This window comes from Nomia melanderi, chromosome 1, assembly GCF_051020985.1.
Source record: "Nomia melanderi isolate GNS246 chromosome 1, iyNomMela1, whole genome shotgun sequence".
Taxonomy (NCBI): domain Eukaryota; kingdom Metazoa; phylum Arthropoda; class Insecta; order Hymenoptera; family Halictidae; genus Nomia; species Nomia melanderi.
In genome coordinates this window covers 2,861,079-2,888,024 of record NC_134999.1, presented here as the reverse complement: position 1 = coordinate 2,888,024, position 26,946 = coordinate 2,861,079, and the positions used below count along the sequence as shown (strand labels likewise).

At 31.7% G+C, this 26,946-nt stretch overlaps 1 protein-coding gene across 1 annotated transcript; it reads right to left on the bottom strand.

Moving 5' to 3' along the window:
- Positions 1–1,820: 1,820 nt before the first annotated feature.
- Positions 1,821–10,837, bottom strand: LOC143174262 (uncharacterized). Its single transcript, XM_076364931.1, has 3 exons — positions 10,742–10,837; positions 4,236–4,886; positions 1,821–2,592 (listed from the first exon to the last, which is right to left on the bottom strand). Exons 1-3 carry the CDS (start codon positions 10,821–10,823, stop codon positions 2,249–2,251), a joined length of 1,077 nt encoding a protein of 358 aa, XP_076221046.1. The 5' UTR covers positions 10,824–10,837; the 3' UTR covers positions 1,821–2,248.
- Between the last annotated feature and the right edge of the window lie 16,109 nt (positions 10,838–26,946).

The following is a 26,946-nucleotide window of genomic DNA, read 5'->3' as shown; positions in this document are numbered from 1 at the left end:
TTTAAATTGTGGCTGGTTATAGTCATTGCGGTTTTGTTAATGCGAATGAAGTATTCTTTTGAAGCAGTTACCGTGACTGTTGCGTTCTTCGTTGATTGCAATTGTAATGTACTTATTCTATACAATTATTTTCTCTATATTTGGAGCTTCCATTTTAGGAGATATTAAATAGTTTTATGTTTTATGATGTTTTTCACCGATACAGAGAACTTAATTTGGACTTTGTAATCTGGTCTTTATTAATTTAAATGAAAAATATACATAATATGAAATCAATTTCAAATATGTGCATTACGATGGTATAATTAAGAATTGAAGAATTAAAATAATCAGTTGAGCAAAGTGTATCACTTGACATGACAATTATACAAGTTATTATTCATTATTGTATTTCATTATTTTATACACATTAAATCTAACATAAAAGAACAAATTATTTTCTTGGTACAATAATAGTATAGTATCTCTTTTGTCTGAAAAAAGATGTTGAATGATTAATTATTTCTGGAAAGTGCATCTGACGACGATATATATTGAGAGGAAATCGACAAATAGGTCAGAATACACGATTTTCTGCCTGGGGTCTATCGACGTAAGGTCCCTGTCGACGATAAGCGTTTTTTAGCTGGCTTATAGCAGAAATAGAAAAAGCTCTTACTTATTCATACCTTCCCGGTGTACGAGTTGGGAGAATCAATAAATCGACCGGCTGACCACGATGTCCAACTAACCTTACTCCCAGCCGCCATCGTCTCACTTATATATGATGATTCCAAATTAGTATTGAAGTCTTACAGGTGTTTTCTGCAGACCAAAATTAACTGAACACTCAGGAATGTGTTATCTTGAATTGATAGTTCCAGTGTCAACTAATACAACATGTTACTCATTTGAGACACAAATTCACAAATTCGAAAGGGGATTAAAAATTAACCAATTGTTTCTTTTCGATGGTCATTAAAATGCTTCCGAGATTTCGGTGATTACCTACTTCCATATATAGATTATATCAACTGCTCACGTTTCAATTAACAAAAGGTAAGTAAGTAAACACAGTGAAAGAATATTTTTAGGTTTCTCACGGTTATACAATTATAACATTGATTTCTACATATTATCTCATTGATCGTTGAATCAATATTTATCAAATGTTTACAAAACTGAAGCAATTTATTTAAATAAATTTAAATAGTTTGGAATTATAATTGATTATAGTAATTGTTTCTCCTACTTTCTTGCATCTTATTGATTGTAACAAAATTTGATTCACACGATATGGTATCAAAGAAAGTAGTTTTGGAATTTGGATGAATCGTGTCCACTTGAATATTACTCGTCAATTTCGATTTCTAAGGAACAACCCTCCTAAATAGAATTTTACAGTATACTATTAATTTTTCAACACATGTTATCTAAATATCTTGAATTCACAACTCAGAGCTACTGATATTATCAAAAACGCTTTGTAGACCAATTCAAACATCCGCAGAAACATTAAAACCATGCTAAGTTTGTTCAAGGCTGTTAACCGTCTATATCTTTCATAAAAATAATTACACATTACCTCAAATAACTGTACACTTGACCACGCAACTGTTCAACCCACGCACGTGGTCGCTCTAATACCTATTCCAACCAAATCGATGACAATCATATTAACAAAGAACAGAGTCACGTGTATCGACATTCAACTAAGATCAGGTAACAATAAAAACTGCAGAGTGTAAGTTTCATTTTTTCCAGCGTAGCAGTTTTATTAGTACAAAAGCATTTTTACAAAATAAATAAGTTACAGGGTCTGAATGAGGAGTGAACAACATCCCTTGTAAATCTGCCTCTCCGATTTTCTTCCATCCTCTTTCGTTTTTCTTCTTTCAGCAGCCCTCTTGCGTGAAATTTAACCCCCACGATGAATAGAACTCAACAGACGCGTTCCCTCGACCAGGCGCAAGAAAAAGGAAAGCTTCCCTCTGGTATTCCTGCCTTTTCCGTCGCGTGTTCGCGGGAAAGCGCCTGGTGTCAGCTCGTCCGGCGATGTTAGACTTCGAATTCGAATCGATGCTTGAATGATCCCAATTCCGCGAGAACGACTTTCGATCCCTCGTTCATCCTTAGCCCGCGTGATCCCTTCGACCTGTCGCTGTTGGTCTGCTGTTGTTGGCTTGTGCGGTTAGATCTCGTGTCGCTGAAGTTACCTCCGATGATAGTCGGAGATAAGTCGAAGGTGATCGCGCGAGGCGTCTTGCGTTTAATATTGGTAACCTCCATTACTGGCGTAGCTCTGACCACCTCCACTACCTCCACCACCGGAGTAACCACCTCCGCCGCCTCCAGAGTAGCCTCCGCCACCACCTCCAGAGTAGCCACCCCCGCCGCCTCCAGAGTAGCCGCCTCCATTGCCACCTCCAGAGTAGCCACCTCCGCCGCCTCCAGAGTAGCCTCCATTACCTCCACCGGAGTAGCCTCCACCGCCACCACCTGAGTAACCACCTCCGCCGCCACCACCGGAGTAGCCGCCATTGCCGCCGCCCGAGTAACCTCCGCCGCCGCCTGAGTAGCCGCCATTGCCGCCGCCGGAGTAGCCACCGCCGCCTCCGGAATATCCACCGGAACTGTAGTTTCGAAGTACAATGTGATTTTTGGTATTACAGGTTTAGGGAACTTTTAATTAATTGCACTAACTTGTTCTAGGTTTTCGAGTGTTTTTGGTTTGTAGGATTGTGTTAAGTGCTTGGTAGATTCTTGCCGCTTCAACCTGGATAGCTGAGGCGGCAAGAGTTTCGTGAGTTGCATGTACACATGGTTCGTTGACTCGCGTTTTGCAGAACGTATTGGGTTTTGATTGGCTTTGTATATAGTGAAGGTAGTGATTGAGTATTTTGAAGGGGATGGGGTGAGGATGTGTGTGGCTTGTGAGGTTGTGGACAATGAAAAGTATATCTGGTGCTAATGAATGACAGAGTACACTATACATTATAGTGTAAACTGGTGGTAGAAGATTATGAGAATTTTAACGATGTGATGTGCGAGGTAAAGTGTTATATTGTATTTACTTTGTGTTTCTGTAATTTTCATTGTGATTTGACTAGAACGAACTTTGCGAGTAAAAAGTATAATGTAAGACAAGAATATTGTTAATAAAAAGTAAATACTATTAATTTTTGTACATAATAGAATATATTAACAATAAATTGGTAATAATAAAGAATACTGTGCTAATTTTATTTTTTGGTAAATAAATCAAATAATTCAGAATGAAAGTTGACAAGATTCATTATCTTTCAGGGATTAATTTGTCTATGAAGTTCTTGTATCGTGGAACACCTTGTGTACACGTAATTACTCTGTGTGTCTTTTGATTTGTAGCATTGAAAGTTGTGTTAAGTGCCTGAAAGATTCTTACCGCTCGCATTGTGAAATGCTGTACTAAGAGCGGCAAGTAACTAAAGGTGGATCAGTTTCTTGATTCATATTTTACAGTCGTTTAAATTAATTGTGTGCGTAAATCAAAATCCAAAATCAAATGCAGTAGAACTCCGTGTGTCTTAAATCTTAAATAAAATACTTCTGAAAATTCGAATATCGTAGATCCCAGAACAAATTAAATACACTAAATCCACATAACAAAATGGACCACAAGAATCAGCAAATTTTAAAACAATTCAAAATATTTAACTGTTGAAAATTTGCTAATACTCTCTAGTATTCAAGCAGCAATGCAATGTATTTACTTTAAACATAATTCAGCTTAATCTACTATAATCTTCTCAGATGTCCACATTTCATCTCTACCAACGAAATTCTCTAATATAAAATCCAATTAACATTAAAACTGCCGAGCAGTTAAATTGACTTTTTGAAATTCCTCTATAGAAACTTCAAGAGTGCATCTACCGAGACTTTAATTGATTTATAATTCAGTCCGCTAAATCATTTTCTTCAATAATTTCCCAGAGAAACATCTGTTGTCTTTTCAATAACTACAAAATTAAGAAATTAAGAATTCTGACCTGTTTGGTAATTTTAATGTTAATAAGAAAATCTCCCCAATTGTCCCCAAACAACCAAAGACTCTCCTACAGAAATTCTCCACGTTCTCCCGAATAAAAACAAATAACAAAAACAAGTTCACAAATTTCTCAAACCTCCTCTAAACACACGGAGCTCCAGCATGATCGCAGATCAGCCAAAAGAAATAAATAAATATCGTGACTTTTACCCTCCGAAACTGCCACCACCGGTGCTAGGTGTACCGTAAGTCGACGAGGGTCTCGAGAATCCTCCACCGCCTCCAGTAGGAGCCCCATAACTAGTTGACACACCACCTCCACTGGGTGCTCCGTACGACGAGGACGGTCTTCCGCCACCGTTCCCGCGGGAAGGCGCGCCGTATGATCCCGACGGGACCGAGTAACCGCCGCCGTTTCCGCCACCTGGAGCTCCGTAGGTGCTGGATGGTCTTCCGCCGCCGTTTCCACCACCAGGTGCGCCGTAGGTGCTGGATGGTCTTCCACCGCCTCCTGAGGGAGCACCGTAGGTTGACGACGGTCTGCCGCCGGAAGGAGCTCCGTACGTGGATGACAGTCCACCACCGCCTCCGCCGCCATTGTAACCGCCGCCACCGCCGCCATTGCCTCCGCCAAAACCTGGTGCTCCGTAGGTGGAAGACGGTCCACCACCGCCACCACCGCCATTGTAGCTACCACCGCCGCCATTGAAACCACCGCCGCCGCCACCGCTAGGCGCGCCGTAGGTGGATGATGGTCGGCCACCGCCACCGGATGGGGCACCGTACGTAGAAGATGGACCACCGCCGAAGCTACTTCCGCCTAAGTTTGGTGTGCCATAGCTGGTCGATGGGGGTAAGTAGCTGCCCGAGATTGGCGCTGAAAGGATTTTCGGGGTTTTGATTATTTTGCTGAACAGTTTGCTACAGGTGAAAATGGTTTGTACGGTTTGGTTTTAGAGAGTTAGTCTGTGGTACTTAACAGTGGCTGAATGGGTTATATGGGATGGTATTATTGCTGGGTAATATTATGGGTTCGTAATAATCTACTGAAATAATAATTGCTAATAAAAAATAGTAATGGGTGGGCGGTAATCTATTTGTTACAAACCATGTGTTGGACATAAGGTAAATGTAGCAATAATTAAATAGTTAAGGGTTTAAGGATAGTATATTTATGTTAGAAATAAAAGTATGAATGTTTATATTAGATATTTTATATTAAATATTCGATATTTATGTTTCTATAAGGTTAGTTGGTTAGTTAGCGGTACATTTAACTAACGCGTGGGATTATGTAGTTTTAATATTATTATATGTAAACCATTCGGCTGCTGGCCTACATGTAAGTCTTAAAGATTCGATTGACGAAAGCGAAGACATTGGAAATTTTTGCATAAACTTGTTATATGTTGCTCAAGATATTTTTTGCTTCTCTCAATGTGGTCCAAAAAAGCGAAGAAATTGGGTGGCTATGTGTTACTGCATGTGGCATACCTCAGTGCGGTAAAAAGATTTTCATAAGTATTCTACAAATATGATAGTCTCTACCCTATAAGTCGAGGCTGTAGTTCTGTCGCAAAAGTGGAGAAAGGCTCTTCTATTAAAAATGAAACTTCAGTACTGGATATATTAATAAATGTGTATGCACGTCTATAGCACTGAAAGGGTTAATATGTTTGCGATTGTGTTTGTTGTACGCTGGTGATGCAATTCTTTGTTCGAACTTAACACTTTATTTTTCAAACTGGAAGTTGCATTGACTTCAAATATAGTTTCATATGGTATTTAACCAATTTATTCAAGAGTACTCGGGAAACAAAAAGTTGTAGTTATACAACAAAAGTTGGTAATGTGCATAGTTACTGGAACGAAATCGAATGTTGAGCTTAGAAGTGTAAAATATTTCATTTTTGCGGTGATGATTTGAATGAAACGAGTGTTGCTGTATTGGAATTGGGATTTAGAAGACACGAGCAGATTAAAGGCTAGTTATTTAATGAAGTACTTCGATTTTATAAAAGTTTTCTTACTATGGATAAGTATAGTGGATCACGAAGACTTGTTTGTATTAGGATCAATGGCCCGTTTGATACTGTGACAACCAGTATTGAGTACTTAGTGCAATATCATTTGAAATAAACCTCTTACTCATTACAAATTTAATTATAATGGTGAAACTCCTTATTTTCAGAATATATAAATTCATTTTATTTCTAATTTGTGTTAGGATAATCATAACTAACTTCATGCACGTGTTAAAATTCGATACAAGTATCGATTATAAATAAAATAGCAATAAATCATTATTTTTTAAATCAATTTACTGTAATGGTTGAACTAAAATATTTTTTTTTCATATTTGAATTTTCATTCAAAGCATATCCTTATTGTCGAGATTACTCTTTAAAAACTACAGTTACCATTTTCTTATATGTATAAAATTACATTGGTTTATTTCTTCTAAATGATATTTTAAATACAATTCGTATGTAGATCCTGAAAGTCTAAGTTCATAGAAACGTTTATGACGTTAAATACATCAAAAGATTTTGCTTCTGCCTCATTATATTTACAATCACTGTATGAAAATGTCAGAAGTTCTTAGGTGATTTAAGTTTCACTATCAATCATGTGAAAGTAGTTCGAAACTGTACGCTGTGTTCTTTTGATATTGCTACCTCCTTCTTGAGACACCTTTGAAATCATAGAGGTCAGAGTCTATTGTCTTTAATCAAGTATGTAACTGTGTCTTCCTTTGATTACGCTCTGTGTTCTATGCACGCGATCAAAAGAAATATTTGCATTTGCAGTACTCGTAAATATATCAGGAGGAACATAATACACCACTTTGATAAAACTGAAAATAGACGTTATGTTACTATAATAGTTTTGATAGGAATGCTGATAAATTAACTGTATTGTCCTTGTTCCAAATTCTTTAATGTAATGTTACAAAAGACAATTAACTTGAACTCTTTTTGTTCAAATACTTTTACATTGATATTAAAAAAATTCCTTTTCAATGAAACTTCTCAGTCATTCCGAATATATATTCTCTAAATATTCAGATAACCTATATCAAATTATAATCTGAATTTAAATTTTAGATTATAATAAATTTATATTTTTCAAGTTTATATAACAGCTCATCAGGCATCTGCAAGCTTGCTTGAAAAGAATCCTTTCTGATGTAAAGTCGTATTTTAATTAGACTGTTGTTGCGCAACGAATAATGTACAACTGATCTTTACGTAACGTGAAATTTCAATAATTAATTGGTTAAACTAGAAATTTCATTGAACATAATTCAACTCGTCGATAAAATAGACTATGTTACCGTGAAATCGTAACTAGATCGTAACCGTTGTTCAATGAGAGGTGCACTTACAATGTAATTATGTATTTAAGTGCTAAGAGAATGTACAAGTCATCAAAATAGTAATTGCACTGAGCGTTTCGTCATAGTAGCCGTTATGTCTAAAATATCGTGTAATTAGAATACTTCTCCAATGATGTTTCATAGTATTGTTCTTATGGGTCTATGATCATGCTATGCATTCACTTTCTTTTCCATCTTTATATCATCGTTTATAGCTAAGAACCTCCTAATTCGGTTATAGCACGTGAGTTTTGTAATTACTTGGAAAATGAACGTATTTTAAATCTTTTCTACTTCCTTAGCTTACAATTTTCCTTCGACAGGTATGAAGTTGTAACATACAGCAGAGACGTGTTAGATTGATAGTATCTAAGTAATCTATTACAGTAATTTATTCTTTTATTAAAATTAATTTTTCCTAAAAAATTGTAAGATATTGAAAGCAGCTTTGAAGTATCTTATTTTAATAACTACTTACCAAGAAAATTTATTTTTCAAATAACTATTAATTTTTTGCTAGTTTTATACATTTTTCTCAATGTTTCTTAAAGAACTCCAGAAAATTAACGTTAGCCTATTTTTACATGATTAAATATGTTTAAATAAAAAAGTAATTTTCTTAGAAATCATTAAACTCTTTATAAATTTTTTAATACAAATTTTTAGTGAAGAGAATTATTTGGAATGCTTGTCAACAGTAACATTATGGTTACCACCAGATTGTACTACTTTAAAATTACGTACATCTTTTCTTTCCTAATCCGGAGATGTTGAAACTTTGGCGTTGAAACCCATTCTTTGTAAAAATTACAGGTTTTACACAGGTAACATTTCCTACATTATTCATGCTCATCTGGCTCTATTATTTAAGCCTAGTGTTGATTGAGATCACGTTTTCCTTTTGTCGTTTCTATCAGAGGAAATAATCTGTGTTCTATACGTTAGTGGACAATTATTTAGCCATTATGACTTTAATATGCTACCATAGTAAACATCTTGCTTTTCTAAATTATTTGACCTATATTTGTGTTTCACTGTACTAAAGATACATGCACTAATAATCTGAAAACACTTGTTCATACCATCTGCACCATACCAAAGTTTTAAATGTGAAGTGATTGGATTAAGATAAAAAACTATTTTAATTGACTGCGTTAGCACCCCAAAATTCGATGAATACTCGAGGATTTAAAAATTTTATCTCAAAGACATATTCATTTCACGATTACAATAATCGTTTTATATAATTTCGTCATGCCATGTCAAATCGTTAACAACTAAAAAGAACTCTCAAATTTGAAACTCTAATATAAATTCATGTTTGGACGTTGTCATATGATTTTATAATCATTAAAATTGTTTTTCATTAATTACTTGATTTACATTCATATAAAATCATTAACTTGAAACGATAAATAACACATTTCTTACATTAGTGTTTAATTTTCAAGATTAGGATAAAAACTGAACGAAAGTTATATTTTAGAAATTGTTTTATAAAATATAAAAACTCCAAGGCATCTTTCCAAGATGTCCCCAAACTCAGTTTTCGTACTATATCACAGAAGAAAATGGTAGTTGCTCTTCAAAAGATATCGACCTCAAATATTATCTCACATATTTAATATTTACTGTCTCCACAAAGAATTTCCTCCTAAAATGAGTGCAAACTTCATAGAAAATAAATTACTATAAATGCACTTAAAATTTCCTGCAGAATTTTTTGCGAATAACATTTCTTCTCCAAGGACTATGAAAACTTTCTCAAAACACGTACATTTAAGAAAGCAAACGAGAAAGAATTCATAACAGAAGAAACGAGTTAAACCAGGATAAGAGTATTCTCGATAATGGAAAAAGTACTGTAAGCAACTAATACCGTTTCAGTTTCGTCGGAACTATTACAAACGATTTGATTTAATATTTCAGTCGCGTCCTGATTTATCGAATTCGTGTCTAATTTTCATTCAGCGCCCGGATGTCCGTCGCCAAAGAGAAATTTATCGCGTGGTGATCGCGCGAAATGTTTATCCTTTGCATGGTTTAATCCGTGAGAGTGCCGCGCAATAGTTCCATCACGTCTCGCTAACCATCGCATTATCGCGAAATATCAGGATCACGTATTACCCTGAATTGCTTATCTCAACTTTCTAAGTTTTTGTAGGAATTTCGACCTTCTGTATGTATTTTGACAGAGCTGTTTAAAAATTTACACTTATCAGCAGTATTAATCTGTTTAGAAACATAGTAGAATATTATTGAAAAGTTTATCGTAACGACACATTATAAATAAAATTTATTAACAGACATATTTCTATTTTAAATGTTGTACTTGTTTCTATTTTGTGTGTTTATCATTATATAATTATATGTAGACAAAATTGTTGTATAGTTTATCTTATATTTTATCTTATATTTTGTAATATATTGAGATTCTATATATATACTACAATTATTAAGTATTAGTTAAAATTATTCAACTGTTGAATTGTCAATGATGTATATTAATATAATTCAAAAGATATAACATTTCTTTACTTGATTACTTTATAATAATGTAAAAAGCATAAAACAACTATAAAATGAGAAATTTGATTAGAAAATATAATTAAATTAGTATTATGTCTATTTAAATTTATTTTGTAAGGTTAGATTGAGATGTACGTATAATTCAAAATTTTGACTCTTACAATATGCATAGGTAATAATAGAATTCCTAAATGTTTACTACAACACGTTCACTTCAGTACCTTCTAAAAAACATTAAACAGTAATAAATTCTGTTCCAGTATTCACTTACACAATAAAGTATAATTCTCAGTTCGTATTTCCTAAAAATTAACTTGGAAAGTTTCTTATTATTCACGTATACAACCACGTGTTTCATAGGAAAACTAGAAGAAAGTAGTGAATTTAACTCTACCATAATTAAGATCAAGCTTAATTAAAAGTAAGCAACAGTGAAAGTAGAGCAATACTTTCTGCAGCAAAGATTTTCATAGAAAATGAAACATACAAGTTTTTATTTCGTCAGTTTTTCTAATTTAAACGAATTTCCCTTTAACACTAGAAGTACCGAGCAGTCAAATTGATTTTGTCAAATTTTGCTATGGGAATGGTAAGAATGCAACTATTGTAATTTTAATTGACTTATGGTTGACATTGCGTGTTACTAAATCTTACTATCTACTAAATTGTATTAAAAATAAACATTATCATCTACTAAATCGTATTAAAAATAAATATTATCATCTACTAAATCGTACTAAAAATAAATATTGTTATCTACTAAATCGTATCAAAGTTTTACTGTTGAAGCGAGGGAAATTAGAATTTTTCGTAGTATTTCTTACCCTCAGCGTGGATGGGCTGCAAGAGCAGGGCCGTAGCGAGTACGGTCGCTGCCAAAGAGGCCCAATTTCTGGCGGGCCTCATGGCTGACGATCGTTCGAAGTATCAAAGGCAAAGTTGGACGACAATTCACATGCACGAACTGTCCTTTGGTCACGAAAGGACGTTTTTCCTCCGGTACGGTACACGCGTGTCTGACAGAAGATTCAAGTTGAGGGAACAAAAAAATAGAACTACAGATTATAGATCGAGTCGCGGAGGCTAACGTAGCCTATTCGACGCATCCGTAAGATTTCGTCTAACATGGTTCAAACATCGGAGATCTGGCTTATATAGTTGGCCGTCTTTCGGAGAAAGTCTTCGCGGGAGTACAAGAGGATGCTACCAGGTAGGACATCTTGGTGAACGTGGGGTGAATGACGGGAGGGGAGGAATCGGAGAGGGGAGCGATGATCGGGAGATCAGTGTTGAGTAAAATTTAATTTAATAAGGAATTGGTAATAATTGGTATTATCTTATTTACTTATTTATATCTGCATTGCCAATGGAAATTATTTTTAGATGTAATTTCATTTAATTAATAGATGATTAACGTTAGCTGGATTTTTTTACTGACTCTTAGAAGTTTGGTTAAGCATCGATATGAAAGGTAATTCGGTTTAATATCGTTTATTTGTGTTTATGGATTGGATGGGAATTATTTTTAGGTAAAATCTAATTTGATTAAATGATATTAAAGAAAGTTATTATTATTTTGATCTTTTATCGATTTTTTAAGGTTTGACTAAGTGTCAATTGTATAAAGAATATAATGTGCTAAAGATGTAATGATTATAATTACGAATGAACTGAAGTGATAATCAAAATCACCTTAGTGACTGATTTATTGAAATGATACTGTACAGAAGTACTTTTTTCAGTAGAAGTGTTTCCTAATTCAGCTATTAATATTACAGATGTGTATTGATTAAAATTGAAGTTGTATTGAAATTTTTCAATGTAGTTAGTGTAATTGATGTATTTTGTGTAAACTATATATATTATTACGGATAATAGTATATTAACAGATATACAATTACTATGATTATGAATAGCATTTTTTATAAAATACTAACTAACCTATTAACGTCATACAATATTCCATAATTACAACCATCATATATGTATATATATATATCCTTAATTCGAAAATTTAAAATTACAGTGAATTTAACCTTACATGAAAATTGAATTATAAATTTATATCGAATGTTTAATGAATTATTGGATTTGTATAACATTAAATCTAATTATCCTTCATTAGAGTTATACTTGATCATAATCGAATATGATTGATTCATTAATCAATTAAATAATAATTCTACGAAGGGTACAGATTATCCGATCGTAATCAGGCTATCGACTATTTTTTCATCTCCTTAAACCTTTCTCGTCTCCTTTGTCTCCTTCCATTGTCATCCTTCTGTCCCTTTTTCGCATTTTCCTTTCCTCCGGAGTCACGAACTTAACGTTCTTGTTATGATAAATTGCGGCAGATGCGGCCTTGATGTCATAGCTGATGGAAGAGCGATCGAGGATGATGACGATAGTAACAATCACCCGGGGGGGCTTGCATATTCACAGCGTACGAGTTATTCGGCGTTTCATCATTTTAGAAAATATATATGTAGATTATTTATTCGCGCCCTTTCGTAATATCTCAACAATGAACTTTTCAAAGTTTGTCCTTTACTTTGACAACCACCCGTATTTCTTTTTTCTTGGCAATAGCAGGTCATTGGTATGTTGTTAGTTCAGAGACGAAACAATACCAATCATAATTCAGCTTACCTGAATTTAGATTCTAATTTATGCAAGAAACAATGGGTTTGTTTCAATTTAACCTGATTAAAGTAACCTTTAAATTCATTATTAAAAACTTATGTAGGTTGACAGGTTTGAAAACGATTATGCTTATACAAATTATTTGCAGTGGAAGACTATGTTAATTATTAGATTTTAATACAGTGCATAAAAATTCAAGTATTTTCTCACGAATGTTGTGTTTGTTATTAGAAGATACAATTTCTTGATTTAGATTGTTTATTGGAAAAATTCAGATGTTAGAATGAGCAAATTATGTGCTCATATTTTACACAAGAGAATTTTTATTTCTTTTATTATGAAAAATGGAGAGGAGAATTTATTTCTTTAATTTTTACCCATACGAGAAAGACAATTAGTTTAGCAAGTCATATATCATTTTTATTGAAATTTATTGAATATCCTTTTTTGAAAAATGCTGTTATAAAGATTTTAATTTTATTTGAGAATAATATTCGTATATTTCTATTTGAAATTGAATCTTTTAATGTCATTAAGGATTCAACAAGCACTGATGTCTAAAACTTTCAGTTCAAAACGTAAATCTAATTCTCAGTCAAATTCGAGCCGCTATTGCACTGGTGCTCTAAATGTAACGGGATTAAAAGTTCGTCCGCGTTGATCCATCAAACAGGACAACGCTTGCATTCGTAATAGACAGTTCTCCATCTTAAATTAAAAACATAATGGGATATTGCGTCAGCTTTTGCCCTGGTTACGTAGAATGCATTAAAAACGTCAATGCATATTTTAATTGCATTTTGAAAATATTATATTGAAAATACTACCTTTAAAATATTATAGATACTCATGAAATTATTAAAACATGCTATAACAATAATACAAGCTACTATTGATTTCAACTGAACATTGAGTACGATTTATTTAAATTTTAGTACAGATGTGATCATGTAATACATAAGAATAATTTTATTATTATTTGCAGTAAGTTTATAATTATTTACAATATACATATATCCTATACTATGAACAAACCTAACAGTTCGTGACCATAGAATAAAAAATTAAATAATAAATAATAAAATAAAAGGGATAAAAAGTTTAATAATTGAGTGTAACATTTTGTACAATGACTTTCTATTGTTCCAAGAAACACATTTGCTAATGGTAAAGAATAGTAAAGAAGATAAGATTAACTAAGAATAATTTAAAGATACAATGGATGCAAACGCCTGATATATGAATAAGACAACATTATCGAATCGAATGTAATAATAAAAAGGGATAAATCGGAAACTGTGGTACTTGACCAACTCGGCTACCGCCGCGCACATTATAGTAAGCTTTTATGAAACGCAAAAATGCAAAGTTATGGTTTTGGTCGTAAAATAAGATTACCTTCCGCGCTATTGTCTCATATTGTCTCAACAGTACTGGGTAAAGGCACGAGAGAAATGACTTCTAACTCTATTTAAAATATTCTAACGTATATAATTTAAATAAAGTAATATTTCGAATAAGAATTAAAATTTTGGGAAATGAAATGAAATATTTTTATTTTATTTTTCAAGCGCGCACATGAAATTTTTCTTACTTTATAATATTTTTCGTTTATATTGCTCATTTTACATTTTTAAATTCTCTGCTTAATTAGGCCATTTCTTACAACAATATTTACGTTATCTAATAATATGAATATTCCTTTGTTGATCTTTATATTTTTGGATATCTGATTCTACACATGAAATGTCAAATACTATAATGTTACTAATTTATTGTATGCAATTCAATCAATATTTTTTAAAAATAGCGATTTATTTATTAAAAATAAGAAGACTGGATTTATATATTTTTTAAATAGTTACGCTTAGAGATACATTTGTTTAGAAATTACAATTCTTATAAAATAAGCGATTCGTATGGATGCATTTTATTTCTGTCTTAATTAATTATCAATTTAACTCTATTTTGTATTATCCATTTATCGTTCATCAAATTACTTTCATTTGCGTAATTCGTATGTAATTTTCTTTTATTTATTTGATATAACATGATATTAATTTTTTGCCAACAAAAATTTCATTACATATCGATGATATTACGCATACAAAGTGTCATTTCGCGATGAGAATATAATACGAAAAGTCGGAGAGAGTTTGTATACTTTTAATAAAAAAAATAAATAAATAGATAAGTAATGTTACTTTTTTATGGCAACTTCTAGTATAAACAAATAATACTTACGTCTAGTTTTATTCATCGACCTATTGACCATAGTTGTGTATGATCTTTTCCCATTTTCTGATTAACTTTTAAATACCATTGACAAAAGTGGCTTTCGATTAAAAAATTTTTAAGAAACGACATCACTTATAGGCTGACCTGATATTTAGACTGAGAAAATTATTTCCTCGATATAATAGACGAGACTTTTGATATTACGAGTCTATTTCACGTCTATCTAATTGCGTTCGTCCAAAAAGGTTTCAAATGCGCGCAGAAGGAAAGTAGAAGATTTTCAATTGTTCATCAACGCGTCCGAATTGGGGCCAGCTATTCATATTACCGTAACGTTGTCATACCGGGTGCATCTCGACAGTGGCGGGTTAGTATTGGACACACTATTGCTACATGGGGCAATAATAAATCGTCGATTTAGCAATGTTGTTTCAGCAATCAGTGAGAGAGCGCGCTATGTGTTGGACGGATTTCGTGTTGTATATTGATACGAAACGAAGGAAAAAAATCTGTCGAGCGATCTGCAGGATCGTACAAAATCTGGCGTTTTATCTAACATCGGAATCAAATCGTTGAATGGAACCGAACACGCCGCGGTATTCCCACGTTCGCGTCAGACACAAGTAAAATCTGCATGTCAATAAAAATTTAATATAATTAACTACTGACGATAGGAATTTCTCTTTCCTCTTATCTTATAAGTGGATATATTTATTGTTACTAAATATAATTATAAATAATTAGTACATTTCAATATTAAGCTGTGAATTTTAATATCAGCTTCTGAAAGGAAAGCGAACGAAACAATCACGAATAGACTAGATTTCATGCATTTTACTAAATCTTTTTTAAAAAATTGTTGACATTTTATGAGATTATTAGTTTACTTTAATTGTAACAAAAAGATAAAAGTATAAAACCTTTTAGTAAAGCATATCAGTTTAACTGAATTCTAGTTTGTGAAAATTAACTTATAACAATTTATATTTGTATAAAAATCTCATGTTTAATCACGAAGCAACAGTATTCTTTGAAACAATTTATCATGTCAATCTTTATTAATTTCAACCCTTAACTTACGTGAAAGAGAAATGTGACATTCTTCGGTGACGACCACGTTGCATCCTTTAAAATCAATCAGAAGGATTTTCTAAAAATATCACAAGATTAAAGATGCGGATTTTTGCAGAAATTGTGCAACTTTTGCTTTCTTAGTGTATAATAAATATTCAGATAATGACACTGAACTATTCTGTCATATTTGATAACGATAAATTGAATAATTCATTCTCTTCGGTCTGCGTAGGGGGCAGAAACTGGGTGAAATGTGTAACTCGTATAATTTAAGTGTTAACCATCGATCAGATGACTGCGGAGGGCTATGACCAGGTCATTTGCGAGTTATATATATTTTATGCTAAGTCGTTAGGCCAAGATATCATTGAATCGTATATTTCTTTTATGTTTCTTATTACTGTAAAAGTAAATGTATCTTTTAGAATTTAGTTAGGAACTGTATTTATTTGAATTTTTGGTATAAATACAATATCCAGGGTTGAATTTATATTATATGATAAAAACTGCAGAAATAATGGAAGGATTTGTGTAATTTATAATTGAACTATGAAACCTGTGAACCTATGTCAATAAATAATTACAAAACAATAAAAAAGAATTTTATCATTTGAGATTTCGTTTTCTAAAAAGTCATGCGTGAAATACTTTAACAATTAACTAATTTTGGATGAAATACATGTTACATAATTGACAAGAGTTAATATTTTTCAAATAATATTATCTTTTCATTTGAAACTTTATTTTATGGAATATACTAGTCATATATAATAACTTCCTGTCGATTGCACCCATATTTAATAGTATACTTAATAAGCATTCCATCTAAATGTTCTTATAAAAAGAAATTTTACATAACAAAATATTATTTTATATTTTCAATTTATTTTTTTATATAGAATTATCTCTTTTCTTAGTCTTTTTATCACTTATTGAACACGCCGTATCAAATATTAAATTCGGATACATCATTCTTCTGTAAGATGTTACGAAATTGTAATTAATGAAATGTAAACGTTCAATTTTTATCACTTTTCGAGTAGTTCATTATTTTTTTGTATAATATTACTATTGAACAGTAAACATGTAACGTTCAGAATATATAACAGACCTAGTCACAACTAGATAAGGGTTGATAGAAGTTTGCATTGATTTTATTTGTCCAGATCTTACAAAAAGTGTCAACGTTGCTGTTCTAAGAAAAGCATGTTGTAATGCCAATTCCTTGCTAATTAACTGCAGGTATTTTCTTATTTCTTCTTCTGTAAGCTCGATGTTTCCCTGTGTTATGGCTTCCGCAGAACTTGTTCAGCGAGGTTTCTCTTGAAAGGAAAATGAGTCTCTTTTCAAATGGAATTGTTTGCCCATTCTTCTCTGGTATTGTACAGATAGGAAAAGTCCCTATACACGGCATTCATGCACTAACAATTGCACATTAAAAACTGGTCAACGCAAAATTATTTATTTTCACACATTGCAGATTAGATATTTTGTTGCTAGTCATGTTCAGTGACTATCCATTCTTTTATAAGTAAATATTTATATAAAATATAAGTGTTAAATATTTAATTTTTTAAATTAAATTACAAACATATTATAAATAGATATTATTTAGAAAATCGTATGTGTTATAATTACACACAAAATGCTAAATATCGTATCATTCGTCTCCAATGTGTTAAATAATCAAACTATTGACTTATCCCACATAAAATGTTCAATGTTAAGTCGTTAAAATTGAAAAATAGCAACGTAGTGGAACGTAAAAATTATTTTATCATTTGAAACCCATTTACTTAGTAAAGCACGAACTAAAATTCGAGATTTATCACGGTGATTATTCTTTATAATTCCTAGCATTGATTTTACATTTCAATCAAAATTTGATTTCCTTAAGGTATATTATTATAAAAATGAATTTTCAATTGTGGTAGAAGAATTGCTTTAATAATATAGCAGACGAAATGTAAAAGAATATCTGGATGATGAATGGAACATTCAGAACTTCTATCTATGCTGAAGATGAGATATTGTGCGATTACAGTGATTCAAACCCACGCAAAAGATGTATTAATGCAGTTGCAGTACTTCGATGTAATAAATTCACGGTAAGAAAGCGACTTCATTTGCCCAGTCAGCGATCATTAAAGATTAAATAAGTACGAGACGTATCATGTAATACAGACTACATACATACTATAAATTCCAATGAACATTTTATTTTATGATGAAAATATAATATGAAAAGTCGCAGAGAGTTGGTATGCTCTTAATAAATAAATAAATAAATAAATAAATAAATAGATCATTCCATAAGTAATGTCACTTTTTTTTGCTAAGCTCTAGTATAAAAAACTAATACTTACGTCTATTTTTATTCATCGACCTATTGACATCGTTGTGTATGACCTTTTCCATTTTCTGGTTAACTTTTAAATACCATTGACAAAAGTGGCTTTCGATTAAAAAATTCTTAAGAAACGACGTTATTTGTACTTAACAATACAATGATTGATACAAAAATTGTTAATTACTAGATTTTAGTAAGAAATTCTGTTTGCTATGAAAAGTAAATTTGGTTCATATTTTTACTACGCATAGAATTATTTATTATTTAGGTATTCAATGAAATGTTGTATTATGTATTAAACGAATATCATTAATAAATTTTGAATTTTATAAGTTTATAATTCATAAAAATTTGAAATGCTGTTACGGAAATTTGTAATTTCAAACTTTGGAAGTTGTGGATTGTAAAATAATCTAAATAAATCTGGGCTTAATCTTTTTATTGTCAATCGATCCTTTTGGAAACAAGTGAAACTGCTACGTTATCTGAAAGTTTTCTTGCCAAAATCGGTAAAATGTGAATATTATTAGTCGCATTAATATGTATTAGAAGAAATTCAATTACTTAAACATCAGTTTGTATTATATAAACGACTAAGCAATGGAGAGGATAATTTGTGCACTCTTATTATTCGAGTCAAGTTATTTATATTTAATATTTATTCTGCTATCTCGTTTCCATAATTTTGGGCTATGAAAATGAACACGAAAATCCGCAGTTTAATCTGTTAACTGTGGAATTTAGTAGCAAAAATATCTTGTTTTGCACGGGATAAAAACAAGAAATGTCTACTTATCGAACGCAGAGTGAATGTACGTAGGGTACATTTACATAAAAATACAAAGCAAAACAAAGAAGAATTGCATGTTTATCTGAAAAAATAAATAATTCATCGTTGAAAGAATTACCTTAAGAAGACGCGTATACTCGTCAAACCCAATTAACTGGTCAAATGACTCACCCTGTAAACTAAAATTTAGAAACAGGCAGGCGGTAAGATCACGACTAATGTGGCTGCAGCGCATCCAGAGAACACATTTCGTTCCCATCCGTTGGGATATACGGAGCAAGATGACGAGGATCGATGATTTCTAGGCCGAGGACATGATCTACCTACGTACGCGGAGCCATTCGCGAAAATGACGTTATCGTTGATCGAACAACAGATTCAGCTCGAAGGAGTATAGTGTAATCGAGCAAAACGACCGATTACTGCTCGCTGCTAGGTTTCACCCTCTTACTCGATTCGCCGACGTGATGAACTACGCTGGCTGATTGCATCGCGGAGGAAATTTATTCGGACGGTTAAACGGTGCAAATTGGAAGAGTGATGCATTGACTGCTCTAATAGTTGAATTTATCGAGGCGCTTAGCTGCAAAAAATAATTTAATTCATGTGTTTATACGTTAATTAGGTATCTTGTACTGCGATAAGAGCGGAAACCCAAACAAAAAGCTATTACACGTAATGGATTATTGCATTTCGAAGAGTGATGCATTGACTGGTCTCGTAGACGAATCCACTGCAATACTAATTTTAAGATAATTATCTAGCTCAATGAATCGGTTGAGTCAAAAAAATAGAAACTGAATATTTCTTAGTATGAAATGTTATGAAACGCTATAGATGAAATTTTAACGTAGTACAATCATTTCAATTGTAAATCTTGAAATGATGTAGATTAATATCTTTTTAATTATAACATTTTAATTAATACTTAATTATTTTTTACTCTTAATATCGTTCATTTAGTTCTTTATATGTACATGTGTCTAAGGCACCTGTCATGTAAATAAAAAATTAATTATTCACACTACTATTAATACTTTCATTCTCAATTTTTTGATATAATGATACTTTATTAAACAATTTCTAGTGAACATAACCTACAACTATAAATTACAACAGCTATTACATAACAATTATTATTAGAATAAACAAATAACAAGAAGGCGTAAACGAATCATACAAAACAAGGTCCTAATTCGGCGTAATTAAAAAGAAGACCTCACCTCTTTGATTGTCAAAAGCGATATCATATTTTCATGAACATTTCATTTATTTTTGTTAAAACCATTCATCATTTCATTGGTATTCCTACTAATAAGGCATATTCAATATATTATTAAAATTCTGCAAAGTTTTGATTCATTTTAACTAAAAATTCATCGAATTACAAATATTTTGTCTACCACGATTTTCGCTGATTAGTCCGACATTTTTCGTAAACATATGAAAACTTCCCTAGCATTCAAAGGGTTAAAAAAAAGTACAATCATAACCGACGCGGCAGTCGATTCTATTTTAGGAAAGATATTTGCGGGAGCCGCGAGACAGAAGGGTGGAAAAATCCGGCGCGGTGGTTGCGACACGCGAACATCGGCCGAAGAGTTGAAGGAAATTGGCCGTAGGCGCATCCTGCTCGTAATAATAATCCCTTTAATCAATTAGCTCGACGGGAAAATGTGGCAATCGAGGAGGACGCGGCGATGCGCCGCGGAATACGCTCTCGAGCACGGATATTAATTATCTGGGGCAAAGATGCGCACAATGCCCCGCGTCTGGCTCGGCTCCGATTGGTCTGACATGACTTTCGCTTTTTCCTACCCCACGCTGATCTATCCTCCTTTCGATCTCCCTTCTTCCATGATCATCTTGGCGGCGCGCGATGGAAATTGCGACGCGACGCGCCGAAAACGAGAACACCGTCTCGACCACTTACCTTTTTCCTGGAACGCGTGTCCTCTTCTGTTCTTCGACAATAGACATAGGAAATACGCGGGTCGCTGCAAACGTTTCGGGATCAGAAAAGTCAGGAACAAGTTTGAACTAACTTTTTTTAAAGGTATTATTATTTTCCAAAATATTCTTCTTTGGTGTTAATACATTCACCATTGTGTTGTGTCAGCACTTTTTAACCTTAACAATGTGAAAGGATCGTGGAACTTGATTTTATTTGAAGCTAATTTTATATTAGAATTTTTTTAAATTATAATACCTTGTAATATTAGGTAGTTGGATTTCAAATTTTAATTATTTAATAGTGGGTCAATAATTATTGTACGATTTGTAAAAATTAATTACATTATTTATTAATGGTGAATTGGGATCAGGAAATGAATATATATTTCAATGAGCAAGTGAAGCTTATATTATGAAATAACATAAATAATCAAATGAAAGCAAGTTTTTGCAACAAGTTAGGAAATTGAAAATAATCTAAAGTTACAATTTTTATAAGGATTATATATTATATTAATCATATTAAATGCTCGGTAGTTTTAGTGTCAATACATGCAAGGCATTCGATAAAATCCTGAAAGTTATAATTGAAAAAGTAAATTGAATTGAGCGTTTTATTTTTTAATATATATTTCGTTTAAATTATATACTAATACCTGATGAAATAAATCTCAAGAAATTTACGCACTCATCAGTTGATTACAAATATGGTCTTCTACTTGCGATTAACCCTTTTTCCTATAACATCGAGTCAGACTGGAGATGAAAACTTTCGACCGTATTCGACAAATGCAAATTTAGTAATATAGTAAAATAATAATAAAATAATTATTATTTATCTATTTTTGATAAATGAAATATCACCTGTCTATTATTGATCTTTAACCTTTAAAGTAAACGTAGACACAGAAAAAGCATAAAATTCTTTTCTTTTTTTACTAAATTATTAACGACAAAGTCATTTTATCAAGCATAGTTGTGAAAAAGTTCATAGGACAACAGGTTATTTATAATTTTCCAGAAACTTTTTGAGTGTCTTTTGTATATTAAAAATCTGTTTAACGCTACCTTAAAGAACATTGATTCGAAATAATATGGTTTTTTCGAATACTAGTTGAGCTGTAAATATTCCACGACTCAAATTGGTTACTAAATTAGTATACAAATAACATAACATTAATTAAAATTAAAGTAAAGCTTCATTATTTTTGGTCACATTTTATCTTACTCCTGTTTACTGTGTTAAGACAATCTCATTTAACGCTATTTTGTTGAACCCTTCGTTTTCTGGAAGCATGAGCGTTAATCGAGGTATTACCGTATAATAATCCTAGGTTTTTATTACATTATACAACAAACTGTAATTGTAGGCTTTTATTACATCAGGGAAAGATTAAAATTATACCTAGTATGGAAAATATTTTTATTACATCGTGGAAGAAATGGTAATTATACTCTTTTATTAGACTAGGGAAAAAGATAACAGTTACAGGTTTTTAATACATTATAGAGAAATGATAATTATGCGTTTCTGTTACGTTATGGAAATAGTAATAGTTATAAGTTTTATTGCGTTGCGGACATAATAATAATCACAGGTTTTTATTGGGTTCTGAATTGCAGGAACGGAAGTGCTATATTTATAGATGCGAAAATATGTGACTGTAATTACTGATATTGAGGTTACTAGCGAAATAGTCTTCACCAATGAAAATTTTATATGTTGATGGTGAAAATGTTCTAAAGCAGCATTCAGTTTTTGGATAATATGTATCAAAAATTTAATAAAACGTTTTAAATTTAGTTGAAAGTAGAAACTGAAGATAAAATTGTACGAAAGTATAAATTGACGATGAAGCGTAATGGTTCGATGAAAGTTTAATATCTTTTTATTATAATGATACAATCTTACGAAGTAATCAAGTAATAAATTCGAGTTTACATGTAAAGCGAATCTCCCACGCCTGAAAGCGTGCGATAAGTGTTAATTTGACTCCTTTAGTCTACAAAATTTTACGACTATGCATAAAACCAAATTGCTTGTTATGTTAAACCATTGAATTTATCTCGATCAACGCTATTATATTTCGATTATAAAATAGGTGGCTCATTTAGAAAAAATTGAGTACATTTTGATAACTCGTTCACTAATTTATTTTCAACAGTATTGCTTACAGTAGAATACATTCTTCCTTTTTATGTCAAATAAGTCTAGTAAGAATGTATTTTTCATATCTTTTTCAAATCCTTATAAGATATTCAATTACGTTCAGATAAGACAGCTACTTCATGTAAAAACTTTAAGTAAATGTAATGAGCATCTAACAACGTTAGAGATTCAATTTCAACTAAGTGAGACCTGGGGCAAAGTAATTAGCGTCCGAAGAGTGAAGAGATGCTTAATAAAAGCCAATCTTTAGATAGACTTGTCATTACGAATATAAAAGAAATTCAATATGTCATTATAGTGAAAAGACGGGTTTCATGCTTTTTCAGGAAAAAGATTATGGAATGTTTCTTAAGAAGACTTCAATCTAATGGTAAAAATATATAATCTATAGTCCATTAAGGAATATATTCATTACCTTAAAGTATTCATTAATTCGTTATCTAGAAATACGAACATGAGACTACTGTTATACTTATTATTAACATATTTCTCTTTGAAATAAATAGGGTTTTCGCTAAAAAATAAGTTAGATATTTAGAATGCTTAAATTAGAAGATGTATTTTGTATATGACATGTTTCAAAAAATTAGAAAGAAGAATATACTTTTACCCATAGCTGTGTTTTGAAAATAAGTGATATGTGATTACTATTTTTTAGAAAGAGAAAATATTTTTCAACTTTCTAGGTAATAATTTTACTTTTATTTCAAATTTATTATTATTACTGGATGTTTGATGTGGTTTAATTAAGTTTGATCTAGTTTCCTCATTGTTTGAATAAAATCTATTTGTACACTTTTGGTGTTATAATCTACATATATATTGATACCGATTACAACTTCTGTGATTCATGTGTTATAAAGGTTGCATGAATCACCTGCATGTGAAAGTTAACCAGAAAAAATAGCTATAATTAACAAACGATGTTATACAATAATAATTATTATATTCTAGAACGACACGTAGAAGTTTTCTCAGCACATTTAAGCCAGGTTGCATAAAGCCACCCATTTATTATCAGATATTTCATTAATTTAATGTTTCAGAATTTTTACAAAATTTCTTTATATTTCTCACCATAAACACGTAATCATATATTTTTTATGACAGAATAAAACATTTATTTCAGTAAACATGCGTTGTTTTATGTTTGAAAATAAACAGAAATTTTGATTAGTCGTAAAATGTAAATATATATAGTAGCTATATAATAACCAAGTAATTGAGAATAATAAAAAGATTACAAAAATTATTAAGTTTATAAACGTAACATAGAAATTATTTCTTACACATCGTATGTACTTCATAAAAATACCTCTTTTTTAATAAGCGTGTTTATCTGATTAAAGTTTGGAATTTTAATTGCGCATTCGGTATTAGTTCTTAATCGAGAAAATGTTAACTTCGTTTTTATAAACAGATAGCGATGTCTGTAGCAATCTGTATTACATCATGCATTACAGCTAAGGAATAAAACTCTGATATCGTAACAGGGTTGATGTGGAAGCAATCACAATGCATCGTTGGAAAGTGAAAATTAGTTCACCGAGTAATTTACGTTTTGCCTCTTTGTTATCTTTTTAAGCGAGTATTTCTTCTCGATGAAATCGCGTTCCGTAATGCATACAATACTTTAAGATAAGTTTCCGTAAAGTCGTTTCAAAATTTGAGATTAAAATCATATAATATTTTCTAGTTGAAAGATTTATCTATAGCTTATTATACCATTCGTAAATAGAATTTTGGAAGAAATGTCACTTGTTTATATTTTATTTGAGATTTGAATAATCATATTTTTGAAAGAAAAATGAAATAAAATGTTGCATTTTAACTTATGCTTACATATATTATTAGAAATTATAAGAACATATTAAATTAAAGAAATAATTTGTTTTACTTTTGTTTGTAATGCCATTTGTTATCAAATTCCCGTTACAAACACAAGGGATACAAAATTAATATATTCGTTTGAATTTAATATTCATTTAGTTAATATTATATTGAATATTCAGAAATTTAGTCATCAGTATCTTTTATGAAATATTAAAAAATGTTTTAAAAAAATTAAGAAAATAGTTCACGTGCTGTTGACTTAATAAGGATTTTTACTACTAAAGTAAGTTTTCCTTTTTTGGTTATGCAAAATAGCTATCAGAAATGAATATTCTTATAATAACCTACTTACAAGTGTATCACGAATTATATAAATTGTTTTATGGTAGATTCAATAAGGTAGAATTACATCTCTCTCGTTTAAATTCTTGTGAAATAAGTGCAGAAAAGTTAATGCAAGGCCTTAAAAGCGCTGTTTTAATATAATGTTTAACTAGATTTACAATGACAGAATACAGGTTGAATAATTAGCTGTGATAATTTCCAAGGTGATACTTTTACTGCGCTGTCCGTCACGTTATTTAACCTTTTCGTTCAACAACTCTGAAATTATAGTTCTCCTGAAGAGACGGTCATATTAACAAAGAAAAAAACTGTTCTTTATAATTAACAGACGAATAAGGAGAGCTAGAGTCTCCTTACATCGAATTGCAGTACGAAGATTAAAGTTTTGAATTAAATTCTATAGCCCACTTAAAATAATTGTATTATTACACCATTACATCTTGATCTAAGCAGACATTTATTTTTCTTCACTGCAACTGGGAATGGCAACATTACTTCATTATTTAAAGTGCAGTTAACATCGATAACAATTTTGTTTATACGTTATCGATTTGTTTACTATGGCTTTATTTTATTCAATTTTATATTATTCTTTTATTTCTAATTAGACTGCGAATCTCTGTGCAAGCCCAAATTTTTAAGAATATAATTATGAAAGTAGAATTACGATAGAACTTGGTTTTTCCTGATAACCGTTACAAAAGTGACGACACTTCAGATACTTTATACATTTTTTCGTGTCGAGTACATTCTGTGCAATTTTACACTTCCAAATTTCCCCTGAATGCATAAAAATCCGCAGTGTACTTATAATATTAAAAGTAGTAGGTATGTCTACTATATTTATTTTTCTGTATAACACGTCACCAAGAAAATTCAATTAATTCGTTTGAATTCATCCGAATTAATTAAATTAATCTAAATGTTATAGAAAACACTTCGGCTGCCACATCGGCCGAATTCCAGTAACACCAAGTTTTACATACTTAAAGTTCACATGGAGTATTAATTTCTAAACGTTAATCAGCTTTCGAGTGATAGTGAACTATAACAGGATATTATATCACATTACATTAGAATTCGTTTCGCCATTCCCATTGTCCAAATTACAACACGGTGATACGTGCCCGCGGGCATTGTTACCGATGCACTGGTTGCGCTCCTAGGGACGCGTGCAACATGGAAAATGCGATCGATGGGACGCGGATGCGGTATGTTTCAGGTGGACATTTAATTACGAGGTTGCCGTCTGTCGATGACATCGTTACGGTGACGTAAGCTCCGTTCAAAAGAGCGAAGGGACCAGTGGGTGGAATGGAGTTGGGGTTAGAGGGAAGAATCTCGGTGCATGCTGAGTCCTTTCGAGTTACGCTGGATGGAAAGGACATCGTATATTTATAATTTCACGGTTTAACGATCGGTTGAAGCGTTTGCCTGTTCTAAATATTTTAAGCTGAATGTAGGTTGGCGTTTGTTATGTTCAGATTCAGGGGTTATTTTTAATCAGAGTTCAGTGCAATTAGAATTATTTGAAATAAATAATTGTTTCCGATGGTCAGCTGAATGAATATTTGATAATGGAATGTTTTACTTGGACAATAATTATTATTTTTAGCAAATTATTGTGTAT